Source organism: Bos grunniens, chromosome 4 (genome assembly GCF_055505025.1).
Source record: "Bos grunniens cultivar Pamir isolate PY7600 chromosome 4, Bosgru_T2T1.0, whole genome shotgun sequence".
NCBI classification, from domain to species: Eukaryota; Metazoa; Chordata; class Mammalia; order Artiodactyla; family Bovidae; genus Bos; species Bos grunniens.
Genome location: NC_141168.1, coordinates 109,616,301 through 109,643,508, shown reverse-complemented (window position 1 = coordinate 109,643,508; position 27,208 = coordinate 109,616,301). Strand labels below are relative to the sequence as shown.

The following is a 27,208-nucleotide window of genomic DNA, read 5'->3' as shown; positions in this document are numbered from 1 at the left end:
ATAGCCCTAGTAGAGGATGTCAGGAGTGTCAGTTCCTGGACAGAGGTCAACACGGTGATAGTAGAGGTTGGAGGCAGGAGTAGGAACTTCATGAAGTTTGTTATTTGGGAGACATCTTTCTTGGTTATCTGGGCTACCTATTAGGTGACTTTCCTCTGTGTTCCTAAAGCATGCTGCCTCTGCGCTTCTGTTGCGAACTCTGGAGAGGAAGAGAGGGTGCCGTGTATCTGAACTACAGACCACATTTTCTCAGCTCAGCTGACTAACTTCGGAACCGTGCTTCTGTATTTTTATCAAGGTGGCTCCTCTCACGGTAACACGGGCGTGTGTACATGCATGCTCAGTCGTGTCCGACTCTTTGTGACCCCGTGGACGGTAGCCCGCCAAGCTGCTCTGTCCATGGGATTCTCCAGGCAAGAGTACTGGAGTGGGCTGCCATGCCTTCCTCCAGGGGATCTTCCCAACCCAGGGATCAAACCCGCATCTCCTGCACTGCAGGCAGGTTCTTTACCACTGAGCCACCGGGGAAGCCTTCACAGTAACACATTAATTAGTAAAGAAGAACCTGTGGTAAAAAGCAAATGTCTCCCACCCACCTACTGCTCCCTCTCAATAGTATGGAGGCAATTTCTTGGTTTGTTTCTGATTGTCTTTCTACTAATTGTAATTTCTCAGAAAAAGGTACTAAGAAGTACATGTTTTGAATCCTTGTCAGTCTAAATATGTCTTTATTCTGCTCTTCATGGAATGACAGTTTAGTTGTGTATAGAATTGTCAACTGAGAATTACTTTTCCTTAGAAAGTTGAAATGTCTGGTGTTCTATTATTCATTTTATTGCAGGTGAATTTCTTCTGTCTGAAAGCTTTTATGGTTTTTCCTCCTGATGTTTCAGAATCCTCTCTGGTGTCTCTGTGAGTTCTTTTTCATTAAGCGTGTTGGGTAGTTTGTTGCCCTTTCAGTCTAATGGTTCATGTGTTTCTCAGCTGTGACTGTTTCTTTGATTTCTGCCTCCCCATTTTCTTTAATCTCTTTTTCTTGGATTTCCCCTCACTCAAGTGTTCAGTCCCTTAAGTTCGCCCTTTACGTCTCTCATATTTCTCTAATATCAATATTTTTCTGTATTCTTGTCTTTTTGCTATACCTTCTGGTAGACTTCCTTTTCCCATTTCTTTAATTTAAAAAAAAATCACATTTTTAGTAACTTTAAATACTTAAGAACCCTTCTATACTCTTTTTCTTCCTGCCATGTTTGCCTATTATATGGCTTTACATAATTACTGTATTTCCTCTTCTTTAGCTTCAGTTGTTTTCTTTTCTCTAGCATCAGCTTTTCTTTTTACTGTCATTCTGAATTTTCCTCATGAGCCTGGTGACTTTCAGTTATTTATCCCTAAAATAGAAGGCCTGGATAGCCATTGTGGGTGTCCTCTGCTGAGTAATTAGAACTGTGTAGGAGCTGGCTCTTTCTCCTTAGTAGGTATTCTAACTGGGAACTTTGTATAGAGTAGGGCAGGTCTGGGTAGATGGCAACCCACTCCAGTATTCTTGCCTGGAGAATCCCATGGACAGAGGAGCCTGGTGGGCTACAGTCCACAGAGTCGTAAAGAGTCGGACACAACTGAGCAACTTCATTCACTCACTCACTCACTTTACATTATGGGGACAGATCTCCAGATTCCCAGAATGAGAAAGATTTTAATCTGTAGTGCCAATAGCCACACTAGAAACCTTAGCTTTTCTTTTATTTTTTTAAGTTTGTTCAGTTAAGTGAATTTGCCAGTGTTGGGGGTGGGGGTGTGTTGTTTATTCTTTACTTCTTTTAGAAAGAACTCCTAGGGGGCTTTATTTCGCTTTTGTCTGGGAAGTTCTGGCAGCCTATATAGTAGTCCCCCCTTATGTGTTGAGATATGTTCAAAGATCCCCAGTAGATGCCTAAAACCATAGGTCATGGCAAACCCTACATAGATGATGTTTTTTCTTCTGTACACATACCTGTGGTAAAAAGTTTATAAATTAGGCTAGGCACAGGAAAAGATTAACAAGCCATACGAATAATAAAATAGAAAAATTATAACATATGCTATAATAAACGTTATATAAGTGTAGTCTTTCTCACACAGTACCTTACTGTACAGATTCAGTGCCTTTACCATCTTAGCTAAGCACTTATTGCTTTGGTTGAAACTTTTGCAGTCCAAGGTGTGACAACGAAAACTAGCACAAATTTCTTTTTCCTTCTTCATGGTTTCACAGAAGATTCAATCTTACCACAGATCTTAGCATCCTCAGCATATGATTTTTTTTTCTTTCATTATTAAGTTGTGAACGTCCACCTTTTCACTCAAAGGAGGTACTGTACAGCTTCTCTTTGGCAGATCCGAATTGCCAGCATCACTTCTCTTGCATTTGGGGGCCATTTTAAAGTAAAATCAGAATTCCTTAAACACAGGCACAGAGATACCACAACAGCTGATCTGATAACTGAGATGGCTACTAAGTGACTAGCAGGCAGGATGTGCTGGTCAAAGGGATGGTGCCAGACAGCGTGAGGTTTCAGCATGCTGCTCAGAGCAACACTCGACTTAAAAGTTATGACTTGTTTATTCCCAGAATTTTCTATTTACTGTTCTAGGAGTGAGGTTGACTGTGGGTAACTGAAACCACAGATAAGGGTAGGGGAGGCTACAGTACTGTAACTGCTGATGAGGAACAGTAACTAGGGCGTGTGGACAGGTACTTTGTTCCATATGTAGACCTTCAGTCCATCCATCCTTTCTCAGCCCCATGTCTTGTTCCTGTTCCTTTGCAGTACCTGTTGCTTCTAAGCAGTCACGTCTTACCAGACAGCTTCCACATCCTTTGTGGTTCTCTTTGTCCATCGTCTTGCTCCCATCTACTCTCTGTCACCTAGTACAGACAGGGATTGGGAAACTGTAGCCTGCAGGCCAAATCAGTCTGACTACCTGTTTTTGTAAATAAAGTTTTATTGGAATACACCCATGCTCATTTGTTTACATGTCATCCATGGCTGCTTGTGTGCTGTGAGGGGAGAGTTGAATAGTTGAAACCAAGACTAGCAGAGCTGAGTATCTGCCCCAGAGACTGAATGACATACAAAGCCTAAGCTATCTAGTCTTTGGTCCTCTACTGGAAAGGTTTGCCAACCCCTGGTCTAGGAATGTTTTGAGATTTATCATTTTCTGGTGAGCATACGTACCTGCCTTTACTTTCTCAGCCACTTCTCTTTATAGGAATTTAAATGATTGTAAAATTCTTTTTTAGTTCAATAATACTGAGGGAGTGCATACATTCCCTCAGGCCTCTAAAGCCCTACTCGACCCTGTAGAACTGGAAAGACAGATTTCATACTCTTCTCTGTGTTAGTATACTGGCAGCCTGCTTCTCAGTGACTGCCTTCCGTGTCTGGCCCTGTGAAGTCATGGAGGGGCTCTGTGAGAGAGCAGGGACTCTGTGTAGTTCCTTGTGTCTTAACACAAGACCGTGAACATAGTCAGCTTTCAAAAAGTGTTTGTTGAATGTACTGAATGATTATGTTTCCTTTTTTTTCAGACTGGTTGGGATCATCTGTTTTTTTTTTTTTTTTCTGAATGCATATTTAAAATAGCTTTTACCTATTAATTCATTTTTATATCCTTTCTTAAGATGACTTATATGAAGAATGGTTAATCTTATTAGGAATGGAGAGGAGCTTTGTATTCTGGATATGTGTCAATCCAGATGTTGTCTACTATTCACCTTCTAGAAATGTTCTTTTACAGACTAAAGTAATATTATCTACTTTTTCATTTTTTTTTTCTTTACAGTATCACATTATTTAATGGGTAAATAGTTGCAGTTTAAATAGTGATGTGTTTGCAGTCGATGAAATGTCTTCATAGTGATCCAGAATGTTCTATGAGTGTATTTTCAAAATATTTTTCAATTGAGATTTAAAAAAATCTCGATTATGTGAAATTATTACAAAAAATAATTCTGAAACAAAAGACTTGTAAACAGGAGTAAGAATAGAATCTAAATTGATGGGTTTTTTTTTTACTCTGATATGTGTGTGTGCTTGTCTTTCTGACCGTCCCATTATTTAAACTCATTTCTTGTGTAAATTAAGACAGATACACTGAGTTCTTAGATAATAAAGAAATGATGTAGATATTTCCATTAGAGTAAATTTGTCATTTTTTTTCTGCTGCAGTTAATATGTTTTCTCTTGAATTCTGGTGTCCTCAATAGTACCGGTTTAAAATGCATAGCAGTTCCATAAAGTAGAGATGGCTCCTGAATGCTCATTTGGAAATAAAGCAAATAGCCTGTTTTAACAACTTCTGCAGAAAAGCATTTTTTATAGATCTGCTTCTTTCCCTGTTATTTCCTTTAAAAAACACAATTCAGTACTCATTATTGGGTGTTATTTGATTCAGCCCATCTCCCATGCACCTTTCAAACACATGAACAAGTTTATAAATGCAGAAATTTGAGGTTTTAAATGTTTTTATGTAACTGTATCATACGTGTAGAGGAAAAAGAAAGGAACACTGGCATCTCCCAAAGGAAGGAATGAGGAGGACGTGTTCTTGGCACTTTGAGACTGTTGAGCTCTGATGTGGTGATAAAGAAATGTTCTTGGCCTCCGATGGCAGATTTCACAGGGCTAGGATCCAGGGGAACGGGGAGTGTCTTCCACATTTTCTTCTTGTTTGTTTGTTTTTTACTTTTGCTACATGTGTATAATATGCTTATGAAAAGAACCCCACTTTTTCTCAGAATACATTGTCTTTTGTCTTATTACACCTAAACATTTTTGAAGAAATTGTTTTAAATGGAATCTCCAAGAGATGAGGAGCTATGTTGGCTTTGTATACAGTGTCATTGTAGAAGAGTTCAGGAGTTCCATAAATGTAAGGCAAACAGTAAAATATAATGACATGAGAAGTTTATATAGGTATTTTTTTTTCCTTTTTTAATCAGTGCCATCCTGTAGTACTTTCCAAGATGGTATAACTCTTCTATATCAGCACTGTCCAGTATAGTAGTCATTAACTAGAAATAAATGAGCTACAAATAAATGTTGAGTACTTGAGGCATGGCCGATATGACTAAGGAATGTAATATTTCATTAAAAGTATTTTGGTAAAGTATTTTTATGGTTTCTTAATTGGAGACTAACAGATTTTAATTTTGTGCTATTTGTTTTTTTTTTTTTTCTTTTCAGGTAAATATATGCAGATGATGAACATTCTTAAGCCAATTGCTTTCGATGTTATCCATTTCATGTCTCAGCTCTTTGATTATTACTTGTATGCAATATATACCTTTTTTGGTCGGAATGATTCAGTAAGTCAGTCTTTTGGGGGAGGAGTCTGTTTCTTTTAAAATTTGTTTTTGTAAATGTAAAGTTCATTCTCTCTGTATAAAATACACAAATAACATTATTTTGAAAATTATCCATCCAAAATGCAACAGAATTATTGATAACTAGCTTTTTGTGTGCCCAGTTGCCTTGTGTAAAATATATTAGTTTTAAGCTTTGATATAATAGACATATTGTATGTTATTCACATTTTTGGCAGAAAAAGTGCAGCATCTCTGTCTAACTTTGATGTATTTTGGCAGTGAAAATGTGCAGGTTGCTTTGTTTAAATCTGTCTTGGTGTATATTTATTACAATAAATGAAACATTTTAAATACTGGCTAACAACCATAGCAGGCACTGTACCTTCAGAAGATAATGGCAAATATTTTTAAAAATAATATGAAAATCTTTGAACTGAACCATCTGCCTGCCATAGAATTAATATTTCTTGTACCTCCTTTATGTGCTTACAAAGATCTTGTTGAATTTTATTTTTTTCTACTCCTAAGGAGAACAGCACAGTATTAAGCAGGTAACTGATCTGATATTTGGGAATTCCTAGGTTTTTGACAGATTTTTTTTTTTTTATAAAAGCATAGCATTGGATTTTATGAACATATCCTAATACTAATTTTTCACATACAATATTTTATACCTTTTCAAAAACTTGTGAGTTTTAATGGATGACTATATTCATCATACAAAATACTCATATTTTCACCGTGATCACAAGTATATCAAAGACAGGATCTTTTAATATAGGATCTGCAATCATGGAAATGTTCTATATTTGTACTGCCCAATATGGTAACCACAAGCCACAGTGTCTTTTGAGTACTTAAATGTGACTGGTATGATTGGGTACTGATTTTTCATTGTACTTGATTTTAGCTGGTTTATATTTAAATTAGTCACATGTGACTTGTGACTCTCATATTGGTTAAAACAGTTCTGTTCCGGCTTGAACATTTGTCAGGATAGACCATATTTCTGGGCCATGAAACATGTTCTAATGAGTTTAAAAACCATAGAAATCATATAGGATATATTTTCTGATGTCAATATAATTAAATTAGAAAGAAATAACAAAATGGGAAAACTGAAATATTTCAAAATTAACACACATCTAAATAAAGATTGGGTTAAATAAGAAACCACTAGAGAAATTAGAAACTATTTCAAAGTGAATGATAATGGAAACACAACATACCAAAATTCGTGGAGTGGAGTTAAATCAGTGCTTAAAGGGAAGTGTCTGATACTCAGCTTTACCTCTTCTTTTCCAGTCTGTTTGCCTTATATTTTTTATTCTGTAGGCCTCATACAGCATATATATCTGTATGCTGGAGAAAAATTACAAAAACTTGACCTCCAGCACAACGTGAAATAAAAGTGGTGCGAGCTGACGTCCTGTTCCCTCCTCCCTCATCTCTCCAGGATAGAAAGTGTTGAGCCTTTCACCATTGATTATGATGCCAGCTATTTTATAGAGTCCTATGATCAATGTTGACAAAATTCTCTTCTGTTACTGGTTTTCTGGATTGTGATTATGAAAGGGTAAATTCAGTCATGAAAGGATAAATTCGTGTTATCATGAAAGGATAAAGTTTCTGAATCTAAGCAATCATAACTTTTTCCCCTAAAGAAATGTATTAATATGATGAATTATGTTGGTTAATTTCAAAGTCGTATTTTAGGCTATTAAACCAGTCTTATATTCCCAAGACAAATGCCACTTGGTCATGAAGGAATTTGGTAATATTTTCTTGTTGTTGTTGTTTGTTAAGTTGTGTCCAGCTCTTTGCAATTTCATGAGCTGTAGCATGCCAGGCTTCCCTGTCCTTCACTGTGTTCTGGAATTTGCTCAGACTCATGTCCATTGAGTTGCCGATGCCACCCATCCATCTCATCCTCTGTCATCCCCTTCTCTTTCCTCAATATTTTCTTAAGAAAAAAAAAAAAAATTCTGCCCATAAAGTTTATGAGTCTGTAGTTAGGTTTTCTGTGATATCTTTGGCTTAGAAATCAGTGTAATATTAGTCTCATTAAACAATTGGGAAACATTCTTTTTTGTATTTTCTGAGAGTCTATGTAGGGCTAGTACTTTTTGAAGGTTTTTATTAAATTTAACAATTACTTCTAAATATTCTGTTTCTTCTAAGGTCAATTTTTATGAGTTTGTCAAGGAATTTGTCCATTTTATCTGGTTTGGTAAATTTATTGGCATAAAATTATTCATAAAATTCTCTTATTATCCTTTTAATGTTGAAGAATCTGTAGTGTTTTCCATACTCTCATTCTTGATACTGAAAATATGTGTCATCTCTGTTTTTGTTTTTTCTGTGTCAGTGTGACCTTTCCCATCCTTGGGTTCTTTAAGTATATGAAAATCTTTAGGCTTTGCAGTTGAAAGTAGTAATCTGTGGGAAAGAAATTCTGGTGAATTCTCTCCTGATAAATTCATTAGATTGATTGATGTTAGTGTGACACATGTGTCAATAGCTCTCTTGTTCCCTTGAGGGTGAAGATTTGACTTCTTTCCCTAATATTTTGGTAATTTGGTGTTTGGAAACCCTCTGAATGCTAAGAATTTGAGTAAAAACTCAACACATACTTTTCACTACTTTGAAGTTAAAACATTTGCAGGGTTCTCTCCAAAGTGATTTAACGTGCTTTTCGTCGTCTTTTTCAGTTGGAATCAACAGGACTAGGTCTTAGTAGTAGTAGACTAAGAACAACTCTAAACAGGATACAAGAAAGCCTCATTGATCTGGTAAGTAATCAATTGGAATCCATTCTTTTGGGTTATTTAAGATAGAAATTGGCATCTAATCAACTACATGTAAATGTATTTCTATACATATGTTAATTCCTAGTCCACTAATTGTTCCTAGTCCACTAATTGCCTGTAGGAAGTGAGATGGAGGTTTCTTATAGCCAGATGGAGAGAGAAAGCTAGTATACCCCAAAGAATATGATACTGGTTCTGTGTGCAGTGCAGGTTCAAAGAGAACAAAGGTTTATCTTCAGAATTAATGTCTGAGAATGACTAGAGGAGGATGCTCGACTTTGAAGAGCAGGCATGGGGTCAGTGAGGAAAAGGAGAAGGAATGGTATTCACATTAAGGTTCTGAGGCTGAGCAAGGGCCTGGTGGTGGGAGCAAGCCCAGCCCAAACTGACAGGTTTTTGTGATGGGGCATCTGTTTATGACAGAGAGTTGTGTTGCAAAGATTGTTTAAGGACCACTTTGTAAATGTCTTTAACATTTGAGACATTTGGGTTTAATTGGCTACATAGTAGGGAGTCTTGATTCTTAACTGTCATGTGATGAAATAAATGCATGTTTTAAAATGCTGTGTTAGCAAAACTGGGACTGATGCTGTATAGTATTTAAGCCAAGACAAGCATTTAATATAAGAAAAAAATTTTTTTCTTATGCTTGGTCACTGTAGGCAGAGACGTGTGTTCTTCAGTGCTTTTCTCTGCATCCATGAATTTTCATCTTTATTCCTTCACTTACCCAAATAAGCAATCACTTTTGCATAAGCTCTATATTATGAGTATACTTCTTATTGAAGTTTTTGTAATCATTCATTCTTTTAAGCAGTACTTATTTGGAATAATTATTATATATCATGCATTACTATAATAGTGGAAAGGTCATCAGTACACAGAGGTAATTCTCATCTTCTTGAAACTTGCATTTTACTGGGGCAGCGAGACAGATAAATATGTAAGAGTGGCAGGTCCTGATAAGTGCCGAGAAGAAAATGAAGCAGGGTGATGGGACAGTGCTCTTCAGACAGAGATATGAATAAAGTGAGAGAGCTGTGTGTGGATATTTCGTGTGAGCACTGTTTATGCAGAGGAAATAACCTGTATCTGTCTCATCCACTCCCCTTTACATTTGGAGATCTTTTTGCCCAGCACTTATTTTTAAAATACACATTCATGTTCATAGCACTTACTTTTGTACACAGCATCTCTTCAATATATGTATATAAAGTAAATGAATAAACTTGAATCCTTGAGTTTGGTGTCACCTGGATTAACCTGGCTTGTTATCTTGGTCTTGTTGTCCACTTAATCCTGGTCTTCATTTGCAGAGTCAAAGCTTGTTTGACACAGTCATCAATTTCTTTTTTTTTGGTTTTGTGTAAAATCCATCGTTGACTTTCAGCCCCATTGGCATTTATCCGTTTCGATTTTGCTTCTCCTTGTTTGACACTGAGTATAACCTTGACCTGAAGATCTTGTTTTCCAAATCTTAGCCTACAGCTGAATTATTTCGTGTCTTTGGCTGAATGCCTGATGATAGATGGGCCAAGATATACCACTAGAGTCATTCACGCTGGTGGTTCTCTGGTAGCTCTGCTAGTTACTAGCTTATGATTGTCAAGCCACAGTTCCAGACCTGACCCTTGAGGTGTGGATTTAATGCTGTCGTACAGCGTGTAATGAAATAGCCTGGTCCAGTAAACAGTGGCCAGACTAGCTGTTCTTTAAGACAAGCGGTCACCCATCTACTGGTAACAGTGTATCTGTAGCACCTGTCAGACCAGTTCTTGATGCACTGGAGACGTTTTTTCCTAAATTGGTGTAATAGTCAATTTTATGAATGCATTTTTTTGTTAAACCAGAGACAAACCCCTCCCTAATAAATAGATTTTTCCTTTGGTACCTTGTCTTTTAAAGATATTTATTTGTTTGTTTTTGGCTGCACTCTGGGTCTTTATTGCTGTGCACGGGCTTCTCTGCTTGCGGCCCAGCGGGGCTGCTCTTCGCTGTGGTGTGCGGGCTTCTCATTGCGGTGGCTTCTCTTATCGCAGAGCACAGGCTCTAGGCTCACGGGCTTCCGTAGTTGTGGAATGTGGAATCTTCCCAGACCAGGGATCAAACCCGTGTCCCCTGCATTGGCAGGCGGATTCTCAACCACTGGGGAGGTCCCTAAACATAACTTTTTTTAAGACCTTATTCTTCCCATCTCTTAAATCAAAGACTGCACCTTGGACCAGAAGCTTGTGCAGGCTGGCGTTCCCCTTCACTGACTTTGACAGAGTCTCTCCAGAGTCCTGACTCCTCTGATGGATAAGACTCTATAGCAGTACACCAGAAGTTTTTCTGAAAATTTCCATTAGTTTCCAATGATTTACATGTTAAATTGTTATTCATACTGACAAGCATTGTTTTATTATTTTAAAAAATATATTTGTCGTTTACTAGACCTTGATCTCAGGTTTCCATAAGCTGGTATATAAATCATCTTCATTAATTTGTATCTACAATGGCAGAGAACATTAATTGGTTTCTTGCTATTCGATATATTGTCTATTAAAACAAATTATAGCCTAATCAATCTGAAACCACTGAATGGAAATAGTATTTTTTCCTCATATTTCTCCTGTGTGTTCCTTAAAACTTTAATAAGCACTTTTTGGGTAATTTTCTCCATATATATATTTTTAAGTTTTGCTTGTCTTCAAGCTGTAAAAGGCAGAATCACATCATCATGTTCTTTAAAATGCCACCTGAAACTGCTTATCATGTAAATTCACTGTAAACTAAGAAAATTTGTTAGACACATCAAATAAAAGTCTAAAAAAAGATGGTGTAATAGTGAACAAGTAGGAAAGAGGGCTGGTGTAGGTGTTGGTGGTATCAGAAATGTGAATTTTTAGTTATCTACCTGGTGATGCTCAATTGTTTGCTTTAAGACCTTTGGCCAACTTTGGATCTTTGATGAGAAAAGTATTCTAAATTGATCCAGAAAAGTCCATAAATATGAATTTTCTTTGCGTTAGTACATTAGTGGCAGAAAAAGCTATAAATGTAACTTTCACTGTGAGAATAAAGATGACGGTTTCATTTCTTAAAGTCTTCAAAAGGCTGTATGTCCTTTCCTTACTCTCCTGGTATGAGCTGAAACATGGGTCCTGTTTAGAAGCTTTTCCGTTTAAGTGCGCAGTACGCACATACCATTTGCCTACGTCATGTTGACATTTTGGTGACTTTCTTGCTCTTCTTGAGCATATTTCCCCAGATGGGTCTGTTTTGAAGGTAGACCCATCAAGATTTGTTGATGGATTACAAGAGGAGTGTGACGCTGAGAGGAGTCAAGGATGGCAGCTGACTTCGGGAGCCTGTGCCATTAGTGGGTGGCTAAGTCTCAAGGAGCTGCATGTTTTAGGAGGACATCGGGAGTTCAGTTTCAGATATGTTAAATCCGCTAAAGATGAGAGACCAGTCAGGGCTTAAATTTTGAGCTGTTGGCATGTGGATGGCATTTAACTCTGTGAGACTGGATGAAATTGTGTAGGGAGTAGAATGTCAGTAAGAGAAGTGTCAGGAATAAAAACTGGAGCACTGCTGGGTTCAAAGGTCAGGAGGAATATTCAGAGATGGATATTCAGAGTTGACTCTTGGACTTGGCCCTAAGGAGGCCAGTGGGTACTTGGCTAACTCCTTCTTCGTGCAGTGAAGCAGACAAACGCCTAGTGGGAATGAATGGGCTTGAAAGAGAATAATAGAGTAAGAGAAGGTTCTTACCATCCTCTCCATCAGTGAAACTGAGGAGGGTCTGCTTATGCCAAGAGGCATGCCACGAACTTAAGGTACAGAGAGGGCGAAATTGGTCCCTGCCTCGGGAACTCAACGCTGTAAGGGAGAACAGCCACTGACAGACTGTGCTGTACACCACCTACGGGCATGCATGTAGATGATGGTAACACAAGTACATTTCTTGGGAGAGTGAGAAATTTACAGGAAGGAGGTGAATATGAGTTCACACTTAAAAAGTGAAGTAAGAGCTAGGAAGACAAGGAGAAAAGAGCTCTAAGACAAGAGCGTCAGTAAGGCGGGTGTAACAAGCAGTCCAGTGTGACCAGATCTTAGGGGTGCAGAGATCATCTGGAAACGAGACTGGCAAGGTGGTAAAGGAGTGATGTCGTGGCAACAAAATTTAGGCTTTTTCTCCATGAGGAAGGGATTGTCAGTTGAGATTTTTAAGTTACAGACTGGTGTGATCACATGTCCATTTTAGAAAAATCACCTAGGTATTATTGAAAAGTAAACCAGTGTGGAGAGTGGAGTAGAAACAGGAGAAGCTAGAGGGACTACTAGGGGACTTTTAGAATGGGTCCGGTCAGGAATGTTGTGGGGCCCTGGTCCTGATGAAGTAATGACATGAGGAAGAAACAGGCAAGAGAGTTGTCTGTTTAGGCATGATGGAGGTGAGAAGGAAGAGGGGTCAAGAGTGATTCTAAGGCTTTTTACTTGGACACTCAGGTAGGTGGTGATTAAATAGCCACCAGAATTAAATTATTAAATATAATAGTCTAGGCAACCAGTTGGTATGAAACAGTATGAAATTTTGTGATTTTTTGTTTTTTTTGACAGTAGTGGGGTGATTTTTGTTCCTTTTTAGTAGAAGGAAATAAATAATGGAGCCATGACACTGATTAACTTGCATGGTTCCCTTATCCTGATCGTCCTGAGAGAAAACACAGTTGTTCACAAAATAACTTTTAAATGCTAATTGAGTAATTATAGATTGAAGAGTGACAGTACCTTTACTGGAAGACAGGCTATAAAAAAAAACTAAAGAATAAAACCATTTTCTAACTTGAAAGGTTTTATAATGTATTATTTCCATTTTGCTAAATTTACAAACCTGTTACGCTCCCAGAGTAACATCAGCATTTGATGTCTCCTTTTTTTCCATAAGGCAAATGTTAAGAGATTTGTGATTATAAAATTGATTTAAAAAGTAATCTAGATTTACATTTTGTACACTTCTAGCTTTGTTTATATTCAATTTTTGTGCTGTAATTTTCTTCAAGGATCTTTTAAGGCTCAGCCCACTCGTCTCTTTGGACATCCGTTTCTTTTATTTCCATCTGCTATCTTCCTGCAGATCAGTAGTCTATGTGTAGACATATATAATACAATTGATTCTATTTCAATTCAGAACTACATTTTAGTCCTACCGTCTTGTGAATACACCAAGGTTACCTTGGTTAAAACTTCGATGTGAAAGGGTTGATCACACCACAGGTTTTTTGGATTTTAACAGCTTGATCCTGGTGGGGCAGTCTCTTTTCCAACATTTACAAGTTCTTAAAAGACTTCTCACTATTGTCTCTATGAAATATTTGTCCCTTCATAAGGATTTCTTGTTTGACCACGTTTAGAAAAATAGTATATGGAGCTGGGTCATTTTCCTTTAGTATAAAAAGGAAAGTTCTAGTAGTTAGGAACTATAAAGGAGGGGGGAAGAACTGAAATCAAGTGTAATTAACATATGCCTGAGAGCATTTTAATTGTAGTCCCAGGTTTGTAACGTCGTGTGGTCTGTTGCTGTTAGAGTTGCTGTTCCAGGCTGTGTGCGTGTGCTGTCTTTTCAGGAGGTTTCGGCTGATTCGGCTGCCACGCTCACAGCAGCAGAAGAGAGGAAGGAGAAGGTGCCGAGCCCTCATCTGAGTCACCTAGTGGTTTTGACCTCTGGGGACACACTGTATGGGTTGGCAGAAAGAGTGGTCGCCACAGAATCCTTGTAAGTTATTAAAAACAGTTGCTTTGCCATTAAATATTCAAGAAAGATGATAAAAGTAAGCATCGTAGTCTATATTACTTAAAATACTCAGTATTTCTGAGAAACATGTCCTAAGATAGAGTGCCAGTTGATTTTTAAAATGGCATGGTTGATTTTTAGGTGTATAAATGGAAGACGGGAAATCTTGTAAGGTTTGTTCTTTGGCAGTATGATCCTTGCTTTAAGTGAGACTTCAGAGAAACAAGTTAGAGTATGCTGCTACTGTCGTTCAGTCGCTAAGTCGTGTCCGGACTCTTTGTGACCGCATGGACTGTAGCCCACCAGGCTCCTCTGGCCAGGGGACTCTCCAGGCAAGAATGCTGGAGTGGATTGCCATTTCCTTCTCCAGGGGATCTTCCTAACCCAGTGATCGAACCTGTGTCTCATGCTTTGGCAGGTGGATTCTTTGTGCTGAGCCACCAGGGAAGCTCGTTTTATAGTATAGTTCTTTATATTTTTCCATTGAATTATGACTCTAGAGAAACTGTAGCTACACTCAGTTTAGTATTAAATGTAGTCGATCCTTGACCTTGTAAATCACCAAGTTCTTTAGTAAAATTAAAGCGTATAACTTCTTCCTTAACATGTGGGCATGACTGAGCAACTGATCACACAGTCAGACAGAATACTGAGTTTCTGTGTATGTAACAAAAGGTAAGGAAAAGCAGAATGACTGCCAGCAGTCTTCCGGCTGAGTGACTTCCATTCATGCACATCAGCCTCCTGCCCTGAAGTTCATGTGTATACTTTAGCCAAGTTCCAATTTATTTCATGTTATGAATGTTTGGGTTATTTTTGAAAAGCACCAGGCATTAAATCTGTGAATTCATGGGTTGTGTGTAATTTACATGGGACCTTTGAAAGAAATCCTTTCAAAAAGTACCATTGTATTCTTTTTTCTGTCTTTTCCATTGTGAGTGCGCTTATCTTACATGCAAAGCAGCATAACTGTATACCTTGTAGTAACCAGCTTAGCTCCCTTGAAGTCACGCTTCTTTCACATCAGCTCACGTTCAGAGATAACTCAGCATTAATTTTTGTGTGAATTGTAAATGAGTGTGTCAAGTGGCCATGCATGGTCGTTCTTTAAAATGGAAAATAATTTTGTTAAACTTTTGGTCAGAGATCTTAAAGATTAGTTACACAGAAATATTGACAGGCTCTAAATCCTGTGTTTTGTTTACATGGTGTGTTATTCATTCCCTTTAGGGTATTCTTGGCTGAACAGTTTGAGTTCCTTCAGCCTCATCTGGATGCTGTGATGCCTGCAGTCAAAAAACCCTTTCTTCAGCAGTTTTATTCTCAGGTCAGACATGTCTGGTATATCCTTTCAACTGTGAGCAAGATAAGACTGTCACATGTTGTTTATTTTATTTTTTTATTTTTTGCTAACGATCAGTGTCTCAACTTCAGGAAAGCTGGATTAGAGTATTTGTTTATTCATTCATGAATTCCTGTATTAACTAGATACTTACTGAACTCCTCATATAACTTTTAGTCTCGTGAGAGAGCCAGTTAAAACTGTATTACACACTAACATATGGAAAATAGATAGCCAGTGGGAATTTGCTATATGACTCAGGGAACTCAAACCAGGGCTCTGTGACCCCCCCTAGATGGATGGGGGTGGGAGGTGGGAGGGAGAATCAATAGGGAGGGGACATATGTATACCTGTGGCTGATATTTGCAGATGTATGGCAGAAACCAACACAATATTATAATTATCCTTCAATTAAAAATAAAGGGAAAAAACCTATTACAATAAAGTATATAGTTCTGGTAAAGAAACAGTGGCTGGGTATTTAACCTTGACTAGAGTTGGGGCGGGTATAATTGGCAGAGAAGTGCTGTCTTGAGGAAGTGATGTTTAAACTGGACCGAAGAGAAAGAATCAGGAGTATATATATATTTTTTAATCTGTGTTTTTGATATACTTTCATTGTAGGTTTATATAATTTAATCTTTATTTTTAAAAATTTTACAATTCTTTTTTTTTTATATTGGAGCATAATTGCTTTACAGTGTTGCATTGGTTTCTGCCATACCACAACACAAATCACCCATAAGGGGTATATTTCGACTGAGGCAGTGGCCTATATGAAGACCCGCAGGTGAGAGGGAGGCATGGTGGAGCTGAGGCAGATTCAGATTCTTAGACAAGGGAAAAGGGATGGTGATGAGAAAGATGGCTGAAGTGAGTAAGCTGAAGTTACGTGACATCCAGCGCTCCCAGCTGGGAGTTGGACTTTGTTCCAAGGGTACTGAGAAGCTGCTGGAGTATTTGAAAGAGGAGATGAGTAGCACAGTGAGGTGTGTGTTTTGGAAAGAGAGCTTTGGGAGTGGTGTGAGGAATGGACTTTAGATGGCAAACCTAGAGACAGGAGACCAGCTTGAAGAGTTTTGGACTACTTCAGGTGAGAGATGATCGGATCTTGAGTTGCAGTGTGGGAATGGGAATGGAAATGGAGAAAAGCAAAAGAATTTGAAAAATATTTGCCATGAAAATCTGTAGTTTTACTGTTGTATTTTCAGTGGACTGAAGCATATTGAATGTCTCAAAATTATATTTTGAGTAAGATCTTTGCCCACAAGTTAAAAGTATTTTCATAATTTATATCTCCAAATGTAGTGTTTTATTTTCAGATACGATGTGTACTAGAAATGGGGGCAAAATAGTTTTTATAAATTTGATACTTTGAGAAAAAGTTTGGTTTTCTGTGAAATTTATTTCAGACGGTCTCAACGGCCAGTGAACTACGCAAACCAATTTACTGGATTGTAGCTGGTAAAGCCATTGATTATGAACAGATGCTGCTGCTGATGGCTAATGTGAAATGGGATGTAAAAGAAATTATGTCACAGCACAACATATATGTAGATACGCTGTTAAAGGCAAGTATTCTGGGAAACACCTTTGTTAAAGATGCTTATAGTATGGAACTATTCCTGTAATTGCAGTCACTCTGAAGTCGTGAGATTATGGTTTTTACCATATTCGAGCATTCTTGTGATGCTAAAGCTCCTGAGTTGGATTTGGATTTCCTTCCAAATTTTGTGTTCTTTTAGACCCAAGAATACTTCGTAGATTTTGTCTTTGCTCACAAGTTTCCCATTTTGAGTTAGAGTTTGATATGTGTCTTGGCTGCCTTTCATGTTGCATGATCTCAATAGCCATGGCTGGAGTGACAAGAAGACCTTTCTATAGTTGTATTTATATTCATTGGCGAGAGGTTATACTCCTGGCTATTCTAGTTGGTTTTCCCCAGAAATCACGTTAATTTTGCTATGTGTCATGCAAACACTGTTGTGTTTAATGACTTAAAGTTATAAGTTTTCTGAAAAGAAGTGTAGTTTTGTTTTTTCATTTATGTATCAACAGATATTTATAAATCGTCTGACATGTGTCGAACACTGATCTAGCTGCTAGCAATATAGTTAGTTGTGAATTAAGGAGCTTAATGTGCCATCAGGGTATTTATATGCTAGAGCAGGGACAACAGTAAAGAGATACATAATGTGTCAGGTGGTGACTAGTCTTGTGAAAGAATAACCAGCAGAAGAGGGATAGAGAGTGGCAGAGTGTGGGTTGGGGGAGGAATACCATATATTTCCTTGTGGTCAAAGAAGGACTCACAGTGGTAATGAGAGGCCTGAAGAAAGTGAGACAGTGAACCATGAGCATGTCTGAGGTGAGGAAAGAGCAACTGAGAAAATGAAAACAGCTTTCAGAAAAGTGTTGCTTTTCATATTTGTCAGTGAAAAGAAAAGTTGGCCCTTCCTGGCTCCCTATTTATATCATTTACACAAACATTCTTACCTGCTTCATCTAAGATGTAAATAATAGCCTAGAATATTTGAGAACCAGTCAACAAACCCAGAGATCAAACCAGAGATAGCAGCCGGATTCATCTGGGGTGCCAACTCCCAGTGCGTCTAGGACCGTTCTGGAGGGCTGGGTTGAGGACTTTGAGACTGTCCTCAGAGTCAAGGAACTAAGGGAGCCAAGATCAGTTAAAAGTGTCCAGGTGTTAGCACGAGATCTGCACATGCTTGATAGTTGCCACCCTGGAAGGACTTTGATTTCTCAAGCACCCGGGAGACTTCAGCTGGGAATTTTAATTTGGAATATAAAAGATACATGTCATTTATAATCACACTTTTTTGAACAGTTCTATTTTTGGAAAGTTGATTCTGTTTTTTATGACCTGCTAATTATAGTACTTGGGCTTCCTTAAGGTGGCTTAGCAGTAAAGAATCCACCTGTCAATGCAGGAGACTTGGGTTCCCTGGGTGGGAAGATCCCCTGGAGGAGGAAATTGGCAACCCACTCCAGGATTCTTACCTGGAGAATCCTATTTACAGAGGAGCCTGGTGGGCTATAGTCCATTGGCTTGCAAAGAGTTGGACACAACTTAGCACTAAACAACAATTACAGTACTTAAGGAGATGCAAGAAAAAAGAGACTTCTGCCCTCAGTGAATAGAGGGCAGAAAAGTAGAAAGAGGCTGCTGCTTCTAGTGAAAAGTGAAAGGGAAGTCGCTCAGTCATGTCTGACTCTTTGAGACCCCATGGACTGCAGCCCACCAGGCTCCTCCATCCATGGGATTTTCCAGGCAAGAGTACTGGAGTGGGGTGCCATTGCCTGCTTGCTTCAGTTAGTCTTAATTTCAAGAAATATTATAAGAAAGAGCCAGTGTTACTCAGATTATTAACCTGAACTCAAGTTTCAGCAGCTTAAGACTTTCTCTCTTAAGGGAACTTTTATGTTGAATTTTGTTCTTTTTGTTACTTTCCCAAGTCCAAACCTTTAGGTAAAAGCAGTCTGCATTTGTTGTCCCAAATGGATCATAAGTAAAATGAAATAATTTTATTATTCATTTAACAATAAGCATTCTTGAAGATTGTATTTAGCAATGAGTAGAATGGCATTTTACACAATAAGCATATAAATTTATCTTTAAAATATTAATAAAATGTATTGAGACTTTTAAAATCTAAAGCAGCTTTTACTGTAGTGAAGCATAAATCTGGTAGCAAATACTACTGGTTCTGCTAGATTCATGAAATGAAAAAAGAGGAAGAGCAATTATTATTTACTTTGATTTTCAAAAGTAAGCTTAATGGATTGAAGACCCACTTCTTTCTCGTAAATAATTAAAAGCTGTTAACTGTCAAAGAATAAATCATCAAAAAAAATTGTGATCTAGGAAGTAGCGAAGGATAACACAACCATCATGTAATAGTAGCTTCACTGGTGATGAACAGTTTAGATTTTTTTCCAACCTGTGTGTTATTTGAACACACTGTCAGTCTTGGCTTATTACGTATTGCATAGCTTCTTTATTGAGGAAACTAAAGAGAAAAATACTGTTGTAAGGACTGTTAAATTTATTTGAACTGTATTATCAAGAAAGAATCAACAGCATTTACTTTTGTTAATCAACATATTTAGATGATAATAGTCTCAAGAAATCAGAAATATAAATTTATTGAAGGATGAGCCATCTGCTGTTTTCATGTTGTTGGAATTGTCTAAATTATGTATGTTTTTATTTTTAGGAGAGTAGTACCATAAAAGGTACTGATGAGTAATAAAAATGTTCAGTTTTTCTATAGGTCATGAGATAATATGGAGCTTTTTTGGTGCTGAAAATTTACAGCTATTATATGATTTGAATCTTTCAGTATGTAATCATTTATTGATACTTTAAAGGAATGTTTAGGAAAGAGAATAATTTATCAGACTGCTCTCTAAGGATTACAGCTACAAATTGCATATAGTTTACTCTGAGTTGAAAGCTCATTAAAACATGTTTAAAAAATCTGGGTCTCTTGAAGATATTTTTAAAGACATATTAGTTATTAAGCCTTTTTAATCCATACTGACAGTCATAGAAAATTTGAGATGTAGAAACATTGGAATATTGTTTAATCAGTTAATGGCACTTACTTCCTTTGAGAGGAAATGTAGTGTACTCTATATTACAACATGATTAGTCAATTTCATATACTTCACAGTAAGTCCAAATTATCTTGGGCATTATCTCTTTTTGTTTTACTTGATTTCATTCTGAGTCTTTTAGTCTTTTTTTGCCTCTAAGATGGGAAAGCATTATAATTGAATTCACATATGGCTATGATTTTTCTTAGGAATTTGAGCAGTTTAACATGCGGTTGAATGAAGTTTCTAAGAGAGTTCGGATACCCTTGCCTGTGTCTAATATACTTTGGGAACATTGTATACGCCTCGCTAATAGAACTATTGTGGAAGGGTAAGTTTTCCATGAAAGCATATCTGATTCCTCAGTCATAATATATGAGTAACATTATGTATTATCACCAGCAGATGCAGAGAACAGATAAGAGATACTGATAAATGGCAGACAGTCTCATAATAATTCAGAGACATTAAATCCTACTGTGTCCCTTTTTTTCTTTCTGATGACTTAGAATCAACTGGTCGGAGTGAGGAATGTAGCATCTAATGGTTATCTGAAAGTTAAACTATTATTATCAAATATAATTATGCTGATGATTATTATACATCCTGTTCATTGATTACTATTTGGCATTTATTGGACCAAGCCCTTCACAGGATTCTGTCACTAAATCCTAACATAAACTCTCTTTGATAGTGCTGTTCTCTGTTTTGTCAACAGAAAGATAGCCTCGCCTCAGAAAATCAAGGCTACAGAGGTTAAATAACTTGTCCAGGTTCACGCAGTCTTTGAAATCCAGAGAAGGCTTAATATCTCCGAATTTTCTCATGGCAAAATCAGTCCTCAAAACCACAATATCACTGCTTATAATATCATTATTATATCCTTGTAGACCATATAAATCTTTCATATGTTGAGTTTACAGATCAAAAGTAATTTTCCCACTTACTCAGAGGTCATGTTTATACTCTGTCCATAACATCGGGAACACAAGTAAGAATTAGTAATACATTTAAAATATACCTGGAAGGCAAGCTTCTATTTCAAAGACCATTCGCAGTGATCTAGAATGGCACATCAGTTGAATTTTCACACTGTCGTTCATCTGATTTCTCTTCAGTTCTTATTTGTTACAGAAAAGAATGTGTCAGAAAGTGGAAGGTGACAATGACAAGCTGACAGCAGCCTTGGCATTTTGTATTGAAGTCAGCAGTGCTGTAAATCCCAAGATGTCTCTGTGTCAGCAGTCATGACTGGATTTTACTGTTAATAAATTTGTTCAGTAGTAGAATAGTGACAGACAAATATATGTTTCAATATAAACACTATTTAAAAAAAGCTTTATCACTTTAAATAATATAAAATAGTCTTCTTGCAGATTTTCTTAGGGAAAGTACCTCATCTCCTCAGATTGAATTCTCCACATTTTGTGTGATTGAAGGAATGAGACTCTGACTTAATGAATAATAAAATTGTACTGTTAGGGTTAACAAATATATTCTTATTACTAGTCCACCTTAGAACATGCAGTTTTTTAGTAGTGTGGGGTCTCAGAAATAAGTCTATAAAAGTGTTTTATTATGAGAAATATGTATATACTTTCTATGCTTCTGTTTCTTAGGTTTGCTGAATGTTTATGGGAGAGTTATTTCATTTGTTTTCTTTGCATTGAGTAGTTATATTGAACAGTTTTATGAAGCTAAGATTACTGGGGAATATTCATAGCTTAATTTTATAAATAATTCTTGGCAGCCAGATTAACTTGAATGTCAGTTTAACTTTCTTATAGATGAGTATGTTAATTGATTTTGCAGAACTCTGGCCTGTAGAACAGCAAAGAATCTTAGAAGTTGCTTGATCTCTTGGCTTTGCAAATGAGAAAACTGAGACCCAGATAAGGAATATGATTGCTGAGTGACAGGGCCCAAACACAACACAGTCCTTCTGGCTCAACACTTATGTCCTCTTTTACTTACAGCATCTCAGCAAATGTGGGTTAGAGGAAAGTTTAATAAGTGCCTGAAGGTTTCTTTTCCTAGCCATCCCATCCCTTGTGCTTTTTTATTATTGTGTATCTTAGATACGCCAACGTCAAGAAGTGTAGTAATGAGGGTCGTGCCTTGATGCAATTGGATTTTCAACAGTTTTTAATGAAACTTGAAAAGCTAACTGATATCAGACCCATTCCGGATAAAGAATTTGTGGAAACCTATATTAAAGCGTACTACCTAACTGAGAATGACATGGAACGCTGGATCAAAGAGCACAGGGTGAGAGCTGAGAAGCAGTTAATTAAATTTTTATTCTTCCTCTTTTGTGTTGTGCTTGTGTGGTATGTTAGATAATTCAAAATCATATGGGTGAAACAAACTTTTTTTTTTTTTTTTAGCATGAATTACTTAGGCCAGTTCTTTACCATATTCATATTGTGTGTGTGCAACACTCTTTGCCTCATCAGATCCTTTTGAGACTTTGTGAACTGTAACAGTAATTATCTGGAAAAACAGAGTCTGAACTTTAGCTGTGTTTGTCCTGCAACTGTGTTGTAGGAAAAGAGCTGAAATTGGTAACCTTCACGACAAATACAGGAGCACTGAAATGGTTGTCAAGCTAAAGTCTATATATAACTTTTAGAAAGCTGGAGTGGAGTGCCATTAGAATACTGGCTGGATTGCCATTTCCTTCTCCAGAGGATCTTCTGACCGAGGGATTGAACCATGTCTTTTGCATCTCCTGCATTGGCGGCAGGTTCTTTACCACTGCCGCCACCCGGGATGGCATCACCAACTCGATGGACATGAATTTGAGCAAGCTTCAGGAGTTGGTGATGGACAGGGAAGCCTGGCGTGCTGCAGTCCATGGGCTCTCAAAGAGTCAGGCATGACTGAGCAGCTGAACTGAACTGAATTGATATACAATTTAAACCTTCTTGTAGCCATCAACAGTGATGTTCTGAACACACTGACATGTAGTAGTGATGACTGGATATTTGTTGTTTAGTTACTAAGTCGTGTCCAACTCTGTGACCCCGTGGACTGTAGCCCACCAGCCTCTTCTGTCCATGGGATTCTCCAGGCAAGAATACTGGAGTGGGTTGCCATTTCCTTCTCCAGGGGATCTTCCCAACGCAGGGATCGAACCCACTTCTCTTGCATTGGCAAGCAGATTCTTTACCATTGAGCCACCAGTGAAGCCTAATGATTGAATATGCAAATATTTATTACCTAAATAGCTCAATTTAATTTCATCCTACATTAGATTTCACCTTAAGTATAGATAAAATTGTTTTTCTTTTGTGTGAGTATATAGATATGTAGAGAAAAATACTACATGTAATAAGTGTTATTTAAAATTCTGAATTTTTGACACAGTTCAATCAACATTTATCACCAGGGAATGCTCAATACAAGGAGCTTTTTGATATGATTGTTATATCATTTGTCTAGTTAGGCAGTATGTGAAGATGGATTTAATGAAAATATGGGAAGTGTTAAAATCTTCACTGAATCTTATTCCATCAATAACTCTAGCACTCACATGCTATAAACATCATAGGTAAAAGTTATGTAAGTGTTTATTTCATCTGACTGGATAAGGAAGTAAGGAATTGTTTATATTTATCAGGCACATCCTTTCTAGTTTCAACACTTTAGAAAAAGAAAATGAAGTTTAGTCTGGACCATTAACCTGAATTTTGTGTTAATGTTTCAGATCTCTGACAGTAGTTTCAGATCTCTGACATCTTTTCAGTGGTTTTGATCAGCACACCAGAACTGAGAAATGTCAGCACTTTTTATCTCATTGACCTCTGTCATTTGAGGAACAAGATAGCTAGATCAGATGCAGATCAACTGCTGAATGTGGCTAGAATCCATTTCATAACTTAAGCAATTAGCACTTTGGAGTTGGTATTGAGGAAGGGATTTGGGACAAGTAGTTGAGGAGAAGGCAATGGCATCCCACTCCAGTATTCTTGCCTGGAAAAGCCCATGGATGGAGGAGCCTGGTGGGCTGCAGTCCATGGAGTTGTGAAGAGTCGGACACGACTGAGAGACTTCACTTTCACTTTTCACTTTCATGCATTGGAGAAGGAAATGGCAGCCCACTCCAGTGCTCTTGCTTTGAGAATCCCAGGAACGGTGGAGCCTGGTGGGCTGCCATCTATGGGGTCGCACAGAGTCGGACACGACTGAATCGAGTTAGCAGCAGCAGCTGAGGAGAAAAAGCCCAACTCATAGAGATTCATTATTTGATGTAAGACAGATGCCCATTTTAGGGTTTCTTCTTTTGATTCAGTGGACTAAAGTTTTTTATTGTTGTTGTTCAGTCTCTGAGTCGTGTTCAACTCTTTGTGACCCCATGAACTGCAGCACGCTAGATAGTCCTTCAGTGTCTCCCAGAGTTTGCTCAGAGTCACATCCATTGAGTCGGTGATGCCATCCAGCCGTCTCATCCTCTGTCGTCCCCTTCTCCTACTACCTTAAATCTTTCCCAGCATCAGGGTCTTTTCCAATGAGTCAGTTCTTCACATCAGGTGGCCAAAGTGTTGGAGCTTCAGCTTCAGCGTCAGTCCTTCCAGTGGGTATTCAGGACTGATTTCCTTTAGGATTAACTGGTGTGATCTCCTTGCAGTCCAAGGGACTCTCAAGAGTCCTCTCCAGCACCACAGTTTGAAAGCTTCAATTTTTTAGTGCTCAGCCTTCATTATGGTCCAACTCTCACATCCGTTTGTGACTACTGGCAAAACCACAGCTTTGACCATACGGACTTTTGTCAGCAAAGTGATGTCTCTGCTTTTTAATATGCTGTCATAGCTTAGTGTTTCGGAAGAGCTTTATTCACTGCTATCTGTAATACAGTGAAATTTTCCTTGCAGCAAGATTGCCCTGTTTTCTAGAGCTCTTTCCACAATGCCTGTATGGTGCCTGGATGGTACTTCCTAAGTGTTGAGTGATCACTTGAGAGAATTCACCAGGTGTTGATGGGTGCTCTCAGAGATCAGACACACACACTGAGCAGTTTGCTGAATTATTAGAATGAACTCTTCCCTGTATTTTGAAATTTTACTGTCTTTAATGTTGTCTCCAGTGAAGACATGTTCTTTTCTCGTTAGATAATAGAACACAGCTCTTTCCCTTGCTGAGCTCTTGGTCTTAATTCTCCAAAACCAAATCAAGATGCAGAACTTTCTGATGAGTCCTGTTCATCATGTGCATCCTGACAACTTATCTGAAAGCCAGGAACTTTGTACAGTTTGAACAGCAAAAAAATACTTAGATAGTTGAGCGTCAGACAACATGGATTTGAACTGTACAGGTCCACTTACGTGCGGTTTTCTTCAGTAGTGGATACCTACATTATCCTCAGTTGGTTAAATTCTTTAATATGGAGGGACATCGGATGAGGAGGACCAACTATAAACTCGGTGCAAGTTTTCCACTGTGTGGAAAGCGCCCCTACTCCCCGAGCTGTTCACAGGTCAACTGTGGCTTCAATTTTACTTTCTAGCTACCATGAAGATACAAGGGTTTAAGAACCAATAATTTTCTGATCTTTGTTATTAACCTTATTCATTTGTTATGCCTCAGAAGAGTTACTCTGTGTTTGGAGATTTTTTTTCTTTTATCTAAAATGTGCAAAATGTGCAGTGCTAGAAGCTACTTACTTAGTAGCCCTTTATTATATGTATATAAATTTTTGAGATGTCAGCGTATTTTGATAACTTGATGACAAAGACCATCGCAGAAAGAAGCGTAGTGTGTGATCTTAAAAATATTAAGCATTAGCATGTTATGTGCCATGTGAAGGGCTTCCCTGGCTCAGCGGTAAAGAACCTGCCTGACAGTGCAGAGATGCAGGTTCATTCCCTGGTTCGGGAAGACACCCTGGAGAAGGAGATGGCAACCCACTCCAGTGTTCTTGCCTGGAGAATTCCATGGACGGCGGAGCCTGGTGGGCTACAGTCCATGGGGTCGCAAAGAGTCAGACACGACTAGTGACTGAGCATGAATGCATGCACGTGCCATAAAAAAAAGATGCTGGTGGTTCCTCTTTCAAATTCATGCTGTAGATGCTTTTATTCCCTTATTACAGTTCTGTAACCAGTTTGTTTTCCATGTCTCAATTATAATTTCCACTGCTTTTCACTGGTTGGTAGTGCTTAGTAATTACCCACTGAGTCCTGATTATCTATGTCTGTTCTTTTTCTGCATTGATCACACACATGTGTATCAGTGTACTAAATTTGAATCTTCTTTTTTTGAGCAGGAGTATTCAACAAAGCAGCTGACCAACCTGGTAAATGTTTGCCTGGGATCCCATATCAATAAGAAAGCAAGACAAAAACTTCTCTCAGCTATAGATGATATAGACAGACCCAAAAGATAATGAACACAGTCCTTTTTCCTCAGTGGTATTGATGGTCTCTCAGCGCACATGACATGAAAGCCAGTTTTTCATGCACTGCTGACAGCTGTCCTAAGAAAACTTTGTGCATGCTCTTTACAGCTGGAAAGTGGAAAACACTGAAGTTTACGTGGTGTTCGCAAATGATTTTTATATGCCGTGATCTCAGCTCTTCAATTTTTGGTCTCGTTTGTTGTATTCCTTCCTTGAAATGATATTGCCTCATCATAACTATTGTTACATGACTACAGTTATCCATTTTACTGAAGAATGTACTCTAAGTGTATGATCAGACGGAACAGTGACAGTACACTCACGGGCAGTTTCGGAGAATGAATTTATGTTGGTATTTTTCTACCCTCTAAAAATTTAGTTCTTAATAAGTGTAATATGAGAGGGTTAATGTGTAATGTCTCCTAATTATGAACACTGCATGACAATTGAAAAGTACATGTAAGCTAAATAGTTGAAGAATCAGTATGCTTTCTGTGTTTTTAAATGTCAGTATTTGTGTTAGGGTTAATGACACAGTGGTTATAAATGATGAAATTTAATAAATACTATAACATGATCAAATGAGACTGCATTTTGGTATTTTTTCATAGCAGACAGATTGGATACAGCTATAATGGAATTTCTTCTTTTTTTTTTTTTTTTTAAACCGTGTTCTAATTTTAATGGTCTTTTTTCCTGAAATTGGTGTGAGAAGTAATTTCATTGGGTAAACCTCTTCAGTGCCTGAGTGGTGATTGTGGGACTTCCTTCTTCCCTCCCTCCCTTTTTTTCTTTTTTTTTTTTTTTCCTTTTTTTCTTTTTAAATACTGGATTTTTTTTTTTTTTTTTTTTTCTGTAAGCTTTGTTCTCTTTGAATTTAACTTTTGTCTTAGAACAGCAAAACCTGGC

The 27,208-nt window shown here is 37.7% G+C and overlaps 1 protein-coding gene across 3 annotated transcripts in view; it reads left to right on the top strand.

Annotated features, from left to right (window-relative positions):
- Positions 1 to 26,881, top strand: part of VPS50 (VPS50 subunit of EARP/GARPII complex) — a 140,293-nt gene extending 113,412 nt beyond the window's left edge. For all 3 annotated transcript variants that reach the window (XM_086397881.1, XM_086397880.1, XM_086397882.1), the window contains 8 exons: positions 5,229 to 5,350; positions 8,062 to 8,142; positions 13,773 to 13,921; positions 15,170 to 15,266; positions 16,695 to 16,853; positions 20,112 to 20,233; positions 21,981 to 22,170; positions 26,168 to 26,881. In XM_086397881.1, coding sequence (XP_086254007.1) covers positions 5,229 to 5,350; positions 8,062 to 8,142; positions 13,773 to 13,921; positions 15,170 to 15,266; positions 16,695 to 16,853; positions 20,112 to 20,233; positions 21,981 to 22,170; positions 26,168 to 26,287 — 1,040 coding nt within the window. In that variant the 3' untranslated portion in view covers positions 26,288 to 26,881. The remainder of the gene's footprint in view (positions 1 to 5,228; positions 5,351 to 8,061; positions 8,143 to 13,772; positions 13,922 to 15,169; positions 15,267 to 16,694; positions 16,854 to 20,111; positions 20,234 to 21,980; positions 22,171 to 26,167) is intronic.
- The last annotated feature ends 327 nt before the right edge of the window (positions 26,882 to 27,208 follow it).